The 11039-nt window shown below is 31.2% G+C and overlaps 1 protein-coding gene across 1 annotated transcript; it reads left to right on the top strand.

Annotated features, from left to right (window-relative positions):
* Nucleotides 1-1880: 1880 nt before the first annotated feature.
* On the top strand, nucleotides 1881-3167 carry GSBLH_T00003245001 (uncharacterized protein; the record flags this gene model as incomplete). The annotated part of the gene is made up of 6 exons (XM_013041953.1): nucleotides 1881-2358; nucleotides 2392-2497; nucleotides 2530-2753; nucleotides 2787-2925; nucleotides 2955-3048; nucleotides 3078-3167. 6 exons carry the CDS (start codon nucleotides 1881-1883, stop codon nucleotides 3165-3167), a joined length of 1131 nt encoding a protein of 376 aa, XP_012897407.1.
* Between the last annotated feature and the right edge of the window lie 7872 nt (nucleotides 3168-11039).

An 11039-nucleotide genomic window follows, 5' to 3' on the forward strand; every position in this document is an offset into this window, starting at 1 on the left:
TATAATAGTCATGGGATAACTAATGCTTTTGTGCCTCATTCAAGGTGCCCATTTTGACAATACTTGTATATTAAATTCATTTTAAATTCCGGGACATGTTAAGCAACCACACCTTATTCATGTCGCCTCAAAATCTTAAGTATTGCTTCCTCAGTGTGTGAATACCTTAATTAGTCCAGTAATATAAAACTGTTTTGCTGTCTTAAAATAATATATCTCTTTGATGGTGGTTTGAAGTAATCATATTCGAAATTTGACTTCATGTTCTAAACATAAAACACGGTAATTCCAAGAATCGTCATCGTTAATATTCCATAGAAATAGAGATACTTGTGATGCATTTACTTAAGGGATTAAATATAAAAATAAGAATTATTCTTTCTTGTTAATAATGGTACTAATCAATGAGAATATATACACTAATAACAAAGAAACACATAGGACTACTTAATTTAAATATTCTTTCATTTGCTTAACATACAAGAATATGTGCTGCAAATTACAAATAAAATACGAAGTTATTATCCTTCCTATCATGTCACAAGCTTGACCAAACGATTATTACATAACAAATAGCATGACCCTATCAGTACTTATATTATTTGTCACTATTAGCAGCTTCAATATCATCAAGGCATTCATTTGTAAAATAGATATCTGAGTGTACAATAGTTTTATAATAGCAATAACATTACCATTTCCACCTATTTGAACTGGACTATTTTCAAAAACTTGATAGTAGTATATTTGATAATTTTGAAAAAGCATTTATTGTTATTATTAATCTTGTTATACATTTAACAAATAACACGTTATATTCATTTTTACTTGTGTGTGGTTCTTGAATATGTCAATGAAGTTTCCTTTAACAGTACTATTGTATATAACTTTTGCATTCATTTTACTGATTACTATCAATGTTAGAATATATATGTAGGGTAATAATCGGGAATAACAATTTAGAAATGGTCAAGTCTCTATACCATCGAATTTGCTATTTTGTTCTTTGTGTTGTATCCTAGAAACAAGTAATTTGTTATTATACTTACCCTATATAAAAAACAGCGACAATTTGCATAAGCCAGTACCTCTTTTCTACAAAGAGAATATGACTGACAAGAGAATTGACAGATGATTTAGAAAACCCAGTCAAAAGAGTTACATCCACTACCATGAATACAAGTGATATTGGGAATTCTGCTGGGAATATTGGTGAAGCTACTGCTATAGAAAGAAATAGTCCATTAAATCCAGGTTCCAGTGAACAGCTATATTCTGTAAAAGAATATCACAGCAATAATATTATTAGAAATAATAGATACAGTCTACTCGATATTCGAAAGATTTGGAATTGTCTAAAGAGTCATTATGTGGTTTCTACAACTACCGATAAAGGATTATCATCATCGCATGGTCTATATCCAGATTTGAGCGTACGTTCTTTTTCGACCTCAAATAGTGTACTGAATTTCGTTTCAAGACTTTTGTTTCATTCCCAGAATGGACTTTTATACTCAGAGTCTTCCTTTGATACTAAAGGATTGTCTTCAGTATCAATTCCTTCAAATCAGCAAACAATCGATACTAATTCCAGATTCTTTCCTTTATCAACAGAAGCTGTTTCATCTTCAGTTCCCAGTAATGTTGATCGTACTACGTTTCTCATGAGTCTTTACCAGTCGCCTCTAACTTTTTCTACTGGCAAGTCAGAATGTTCTTTTGAAATGAATGGCACTTCCCTTAAACTCTACAAGAGTGATTATTCCAGTTATTCTTTCTCTTCAGACGATGAGTGTGATAAACGAAATCGAAGAATCGATGCAGTATTACTCGAAGAAGAGAAAGAAGAGCATAATTCGACCGATTACAAATTAATGCTAATGCAAAACAAAGAATTGGATGGCCTTTTCCCAGATGATCACATTTCGGTTTACTACACTGTTTTACATTTTCGTGCAATTCACAAAACAGAAGGTGAACTTGTATCAAATTTGTCATTACAATGGAGTCAAGAAGAATGCTTCCGTCCAATTCTGGAAAAATATGACTCAGTTCATTTGATACTCGAGTTTAAGGAAAATGATTGGATACAAGATGTTCGTGCAGCAATCAGTAACCATACTGCCACTTCGGCTCTGATTGAACAATACCATGATTTTCAAAGTGTACTCATAACGAGGAAGTTACAATTGCGCTCTGAGTTCTATAATGTGAGTCATTACTCGGATAGTCCAATCCATTGTGATGGATGTGATATTCCAAGAAACCAAAAGAAGGTCAAAGCAATATTGAACTATCAGAACGGCTTGCTCATTCGTAAATTTGTGGGGAATGAGGAAGTCGAATATACAGATACGCGTATTCATTGATGGATTTCTCTCTGAGGTATAGCATGGTTTCCTTCCAACGATCAGAAATTCGATGTAACCGCCATTGTCACCGCTTTTGGATACAATCGTTTGTTTGCACTACGTCAATTCATGTATCGTTATCAAGGGTAAATACGATCGATTTCCATGTTCATTGTAGACCGATTGTTCTTGTGATTTATGCCACATCGACCCAGGAAATCCACCTTGTGCGTTACATTTCAACTCACTTCATTCCCAAACGTGTTACAATTCTTTTTTATCTAGTCAGTCGTTATCTCAAATCCAGTACTGTGTTTCCTATTAATCGCTTACGAAATCTTGCTATACGAAACATTCGAACCACTCATTTCTTGATTCTTGATATGGATCTTCGATTATCTTGTATTTGTCATCTTCTTTTCTCATTATCACTAGTAAATACTTATAAGGAAGTCATGAGTCTTCCACAATTCCTTTATCAAAGCAATCGCTCTGCTGTTATTCTCCCCGTGTTTTTCTATATAGGCAAACAAATACTGGCTCACTGCTCTTCAACCGAAAGTTGTTCTTACTTGTATGCAATGTTCAATCGTTTGTGAATAGATCGAATTGGATTCAACCAGAAAACAAATTGGAACTGATCGAGTGTATCAATCGAAAGATTTGCATATCTAATAAGAACAACATTCGAACTCATGTTGAAATTATAAAAGCTCTCTAGCATAGATGTATGTAATGCCAGAATGGTTTACAACGTCAAAAGAATCGCATGTATCTCGAGTTCGCTGTTTTATCACCAATTTCATGGAACCGTAAATATGAGTTGTTTCTGTGATTCTCTATAGATATTTGATGGTGAAATACTCTCCCACACTTCCTCTATTTGAGGAAAGATTTGTGAACTATGGATATAACAAAGTGCAGTATTTTTAGCATCTTCGTCAAGCTGGTTTTCAGTATTACATATTGAATCATGCTTTCGCAATGGACTTTCCACATCCTGAGTAAATCATATTTGTGATCAATAATCGTAGTTCTGGGTTTCGCAGAAAGTATTTAGGGAAGATGCATGCTATTAACGATATGAAGGAGGTCTACAATGACCTACAAATGAGATTAAATGAGCAATATCGATCGGTAACAAATTTCCCTGTGTGTTTTAAAAGACAAGAAGCTTATTATGAAGAGCTTATTTAGTGCGTGTATATGTGTGAACCTATTTTGTTGAATATGAAATAAGCAACCAATGACAAAATGAATCACTAACAGAAGGAATATACCCGATTGTAGTAGATTAGACATTGTTTTGTGGGTGTGATTTCCAAAAGAAATTGGGATAGATAATCGTGACAATAAATATGGAATGCGAAAAAAAAACTAATAGACGCTGAAAATACCCAAAATGATATTCTTTGTAAGAGAAAAAAGAATGATGTAGAGTGTTATTGAATTGGAATACCAAAACAAATATACTTATCTGCTTTCATGATTACACACCAATTAACGTATAATAGTTGTATAATTCTAAAAATATACAATGTCCATATCTAGTCTATTATTTGATATATGAAAGAAATGCAAAACACAGTGATCAGCCTCATTAGTGTTGAAATTGTACTAATATTGTTTTTAAAGTGATTGCTATGAATACAATAAATATTAGGATTTGATAATACCTTGTTACGAAATGAAAATCAAAAAATCATTCTATTTCAATAATCCAATTTTATTTCAAAAGATAAATATGTAAATTGTGTCCAAAATAACAAGGAATGAAAATCTTAATTGCATACTAAATCTCTAGCATACCTATTGATTTTCACTGCTTTTTACAATACAATAGAAAAATACAAAAACACACACATAGCCTATTATTTTTAGTTTCAGAGGCCTTTCACTCTTTTACTATTTCAATATACTCTAAACTAGCTATTTTTATAGTATAATTCACGTGGTTAAAAAAAACTATTATTGTTTTCAGACAACGAGCAATCTAATTATCCTGCCAAATTATACGAAGATCAAATTAACTATTACTCCAACGTTTCTACACATGGTATCATTGACTACATTAATTTTAGTGAAATATCAATTTGTATTTTCTTTCTTCGGAATGTTAATAATATATAGTTTTTTCAATAAATATTATATCGGTATAAGAAATATCAACAAATAATAATAAATTTCCAATATAGTATTGTATTTCTATAGCAGTGCTGTACTGTTATTACTAACATAACATAATTGTGCTCGAGTGACTATAATACAAGATATTTTCTTTATATTTTTTGAACACTGCTATACTATTGATTGAGTATGATTTCTTATTTTTATAATAATTGATATAGAGAATTGAGCAAATATTGTTGAGTATGTATTTGATAATATTAGGAAACATTGTTGCATTTATAATATTGCACAAGTAAATGTATTTATTATAACTTAATACATATTTACTTCATTTTGTTTGTATGTCTTATAATTTGTTATTCTATCATCTATTTCATTGTCATCACCATTTATAAAAAAACATGATATTTGATAAAAATACTATATGTTTCATTATCACAAATATTAAGTTTTGGTTCTATAATGATCGGCTTCTGTCCAGTCAAAGCACACATCGCTAAACTATATGTACTTCGTGTTGTCATAACACAGCGTTTTCCATGCCCTAAAATGTATAACTCAGCAACAGCACTAAATGTGGCATACGAGACTAAACTGTTCTGCATCATTTGTGTATCTGCTGGAATTGTCTGGTTCTTGGAATAGATCAACAAGTATTGTGTTAATTTCCTTGCCAGCCTCATTTTCATTTTCACAGAATCGGATGCCACATAGAGTTTTTTAGGTTTCGGTAATTGTTTGATGCATTGGAGAATCAATGGGAATGATTTCAATGGCAAGAACTCAATGAATACAGGAACATCAGCTAACTCCCCTCCAAATCTTAGGTGAACAGCGTTGTACTCCTCTTTGTCATAGTTAGGATATAAATAATGCATATATTCTATCAAACTTGCGGATGGAATCATAATATTCCTCAGAAACTCACCATACAATTTGTATGAAAGAGCATCAATTGTTGAGTTGTGATGATGACTTCTGAATCCCAATTTTGTTAGCGTATTGTTGTAGTATGAAGTCATAGCAATGATGTTGATAGTAAGCAAGTTACCACTGACTGCCGTGATTTGGGTAGGGAATATGGAAGAAATAGTGTTGTTCAATATGGCACTCGTAAAGTTACCACGATCAGCTATCGATTGTTTGGAATGAAATGATAAATAGTAGAAAGAAGCGTAATACGCTAGTTCATGAGCATCTACAATTATTATAATAACATGCAATAATCTCGAACCATCATCACAAATAAAAATGATTTGATTTGGAAATGATTGTTTGATATTCCACACTTGGTGCCAACCTGCTGATAATGGAACTAGTCATTTATGTATTTCCACAGAATGAACTTACTAACGATTGGTATCCGATGGTGATATGATAAGACATACAATCCGCTGAAGATTTGAAGCCTGTTTCCGACTCCTTTTAAGTTTGGCAAATAGAAGATTCTTGTACCATTTCGCAAACTAGGTTAAGAAACACTCTCATTCAAACTACAGATTAAAAACATGGGTAGATTGGATTTCATTCTCCGATGGTAGATTCGTTCGATTATTAACGACCTTGTAACTACACAAATCATCGAATCACTTCATATTTACCCAAGCTTAAGAACGGGGTCAATTTCTGGCAAAATGGTTGATATTTCGTATTTCTTTTGGTAGAATTTAATACTTTTCCTCGTTAGAAGCTTATATGCATTCTGTGAAAGGGAAGTACTTGTGTCATTCTGAATCGAACTATCGATCAATTGCCCAAATTCAATTAGTACTCTTCCATGTTTAGTCTCACATGAGGGAATGTTAACACAGAATTGTCCCTTCGGCCTCTACACGTAGTAGTTTAGTGAAAATCAATTTACAGTATATGATGATACCGATAGTTAAATGATGAATCAAATAAGAGATTACTACATAAGAAAAACACACAATTCCTACATTGCCAAGAAATATAACAGTAACGGTATATAATGTATCCTGTATAACATTAATAACTCAAGGAAGACAATATAAATGTAAATAAATGGAGCAGACAAGGAAATAGTGTTTATATCTCAGATTCAACTTTTCCTCACTCTGTATTTTTCCACATGTATATATACCATATTGTATATATTATTGATCGTAATAATCAGCAGGTGATATAGCCCTTTTCACTTTGTTCCTATTGATATTACCATTTGTTGAAGTATCAAACATTTGTATAGAACAAACAACGCTATCTCATCTATCATTATCGTTTTGATTTTATGATATCGTATGTTGGCCTAAAGAGACGTGCTAGTTTTTGCATTTGTAGAGTTTTGTCATAGTTTGATTTCTTTTGTGACATATACTCTGTTGACATCTTTGTGCGCTTATGTGGAATATCTATACAAAACTCGTTCAGCATGACATAATAGTGGAATTCTAAGCATCAATTCAATCAAATACATGGACTCAAAAAAGTCATTCGATTCATCAACTCTTGCTTGTTAAAACCATAGTTAATAAAATATGGATGAAAAATAGGATTATCCTTAGAACGACGAATAATAGAGTAAGGTTCCATCACGTGATCTGCTTTGTATGGTAATAGTTTGTTTCGCTTTTCTTTCAGCATGAAATCAACATCAACAATATCCTATATTAATAAATACACACAATATGCTGATACATGAAAAATGGTTGGATGCTGAACTACAGTTTTGTTGTAAGCAGCAATCAACATTGATTTGTTGCGAGGAACTTGATCCCATCTATACTTCACAGTCATGTGCATTCTAACTACATATATGTACATTGTCCTTCCTGAAAGCAAGAATCATGATCGATTTGTTTTTTATCCATGAGGAACAATTTTAGCAATAATACTGCTTTTGGATCACGTAGAGTCTTATTATGTAGCATCAAAGAATCATACAATGTCTCAGAAGAGAAAACGTCGATGTCACTAACAAAGTAGTGTGTGGTTTCGATTGACTCAATGGCCAAATCTCTTAGCAGATTGATAGGAAAGATCGTCTCGTCTGAATAAGATGGCCCTGTTGTATCATAGAATATGCTTCTACTTTGAATCGATGGTTGGTCTTTGATAATATATAATAAGAAAGTAATTTGACGATAGTGCTCATAAGCTTGAATCAAATCGATCGCTGAATGCAATTCCGATTCCATTATCATAATACTCATCATGATTCTATGCTTCCATCGTTTCATTAAATAGGGAAGTCTATCTTGCCTATTCAGAGATAGCATTGTGATTAGAGTGATGTCGTCAAAGGAATTTGAATTGTCTAGTGTTAATATATGAGCCAATAATATCTACAAGGCATTCTCTGGAACGAGGAACACATTCTCTTTCTTGAATCATACAGCATCACATAAAACTCTTGGCAATGAGAAAATGTTGTACGATCATGGCAGGCAAAAAACAAATCACTCTTGTATTTGTTAAAAAACGAATGTAGATCTTCTGAAGTCTGACAAGTTGAATAATGACATGGTTTGAGTTCATAAGGAACCAAACGATGGAAGCACTCTTTTTCATTGCTTAATGGCTCTAGTTCTGGAATATCCTTCAATTTCTGGACATAAACATCATGCATTCCATATTCATTATCTAGTTTTGCGAAGTAAGAATAATCAACAAAAGGAGAACAAGGCAACCGTGTCCGAATTGATGGTGTTCGTACAGTGAATTGGTTATCCACAACAAAGGAACACGATATCAACCATAACTCAAAAGAGAATAAAGTCAACAAAAGAAAGAAGGCTATTCCTGAATAATTGAAAATCATAAAGAAAATACTAAAAGTAACGTGATAGTTTCCACTGCATATTTCGTTTCTTTTCTACATATAATTTATTAATTGATATTATTCCTATGACTGAGTAGAAAACAATTAGAAATGCGAATTCATATTTTATATGCGTACTCTATTGTACAAAAAACAACAAATTCGTAGTAGATCACTTACTCACCCATTCGATTGTATTACGAATCTATTGAATATTATTAGTGGTCACTGATAATGCACTCCTGATATATATATAATTGGTTTCTAATGAATTGAGTGCATTCATCGAAATCTCATTTTACAAAGAGCAAAACGTCATGTTAAAGCAAACACTTTAGTTTTTTAGATTCTCACCCATATCTGCTATAGCAGTGGTGGTAAATATCAAAACCATTTTATAATATGTGTTTGCATTAATATACTCCAATACTTGAAATGCAATAATCACGTAACAGAAAAGTAATTTGTTTAGAATACTCATATTCTTTGCAATAATTTCCATATTAATATATAAACATCAAAAAGAATTATCTCAATCATTTTGAAATGTCTTGAATATAGCGAGTAATGGTAGAAATAAAGTAATATGATATTGCACTCACTTATCTGCACAAGTTGTACTAACAATCAATGTGAAATGCTTCTATGAAGTATCTATATCACATGAACACTGCTGAATCATAATTAAGCACACTTCAAAGAAAACTAGATTGTTATTAAATTGAGCACACTTCAAAGAAAACTAGATTGTTATTAAATAATCCACATAATTTACATCAGATACAATGATAAACAGTATTACGTAAATAACTGTAGATTTACACTTTTTTCCGTTTTAAGCAAATAATCAATTAAGTATACCAGCATATTATTCTATTATTTTAATGATATGTATTTTGGGTCAATTTCATTAAAATCAACAGTAATCACTCTTATTGTATATTATCACCGAACATAGGTTCGTTGATTGACAAATTAAAAAAAGTATATTCTTATCAGAATCAATTCGATAGCATTATAAACACCCTTCTATTTCATTTGCATATTCGGTACCACGTAATATATTGTTTATAACTCTTAAAATTCACAACAACTATATTTTGATATTTAAGTTTGAATTGCTTCACACAATTTCACTCTTTACTCATGTGTCCCCTTCCACATTCAATGCATTTCCTATGATATACATACCAAATTGCTGACTTTTATATCACATTATATCAATATAGAGGTCCAAATTAAGGTCATCAAATGATGCTACAAATGCATTCTAATTTGGAAAATTTCTCAGAATGATAATCTAATTAAAGCTTATCAAGAGCTATTTTCTTGTCACTGCCTTATTCTATTTGTTATTTTTAGTTCTCTATATAGTTATCAAGTCTACTTCTATCTTTCCTATATTATTTTCACAATCATCTTTCTTTCATATTGCCTATTAGCAAAGCTGTTGTATTTTGTAATTTGTGTAATATGCATTTATCTAGCTTTTACCCTCAGAATTCAAGTTCAACAGCAGCATAATACTTTACCTTTTTTTCACTATTCCCGATTATTTGGTTGTTATTCTTCCTTTCTATTTTTTTAATATAGAATGATTTTTGCAAGCCTTTTTATTTGTAGGTACTTCTATATAAAATAAAGTATTAATACTGTATATTATCGATATACATTTTACTGCAAACCTAGCAAACTACACATTATAAACATATAATTTGGTAGTTCTCGAATTACAGTTATAAATACGATATATATTGTTATTTTCTTCAATTCGATATTTAATCTATGCACTTCCTATTATATATTCATCTTTAAAAATATTATGTGGTACAATTGTGAGTGAACAACAAATCCATTGATTAGTTATTAATAATGTCTAGCAAACCAATGCATTATTCTTATTTCTATAATATCCATACAATGCATGTGAAAATAGTTTTAATAGACATTCAATAATTCTATTTTATTCTAACATAGTTAACTAACACTTACATTCTAATACTTCCCTTTGTTCACCATTTCAACCAACTCATTTACATTTTCCACTAGCATATTCACATCAATGCAGGACTTATGTTTCTTCAATCACGATATAGTTTCTTTAACAGATCATTACTATTCCTCGTCAAAATTCGACAAGCCAATTATGTCTTTTGAGCCATCATATCATGTTACTAAGGCTTCAACAATGAAGAAAAGAATTCAATACATTCAGAATTTGGCACTATATACATGATATTGAATGCAAATCCATGATATTTAAGATAATAATATGCTTCCCAATGATAATATATTATTTAGATGATTCTTTGATCGAAATGTTTTCACAAATTCTACGATATCTTTTAACTTGGTTGTGACATTGCTAATCATATGCCTTTATTTAAAATTTGTCTCCACTCTTTTTGACGTGCAATGTATATATATTTCTGTGTATCTAGTTATGAGAATAGTTCGAAAATGCAATGATACCGATAATTATTTTTCTTCACGAAGAGTGGATCAGTATCTTAAAGAAACAAATCAATTATCGGTTTGTTAATACAAAAGAACTATATCATATGAGATATAAACGAATACAGCACGCTTAAACAAAAATAATCGTGTTGTTCCAAGAAGGAAAATAATGAATTATGGAATGGTCGAATTTTTGGTAGAAACATGTTCAATGTTTCAATAATGTTGGATAATTTCTAATGGATCGAAAATCACCGTCTTTGAGATTGGAAATATCGATAGTGAAAGTAAGAACTTATTCAAATCTAGTATTATTAATATTA

The sequence above is a fragment of the Blastocystis hominis genome (genome assembly GCF_000151665.1).
Source record: "Blastocystis hominis, Singapore isolate B (sub-type 7) whole genome shotgun sequence assembly, scaffold_3".
Classification (NCBI taxonomy): Eukaryota; class Bigyra; order Opalinata; family Blastocystidae; genus Blastocystis; species Blastocystis hominis.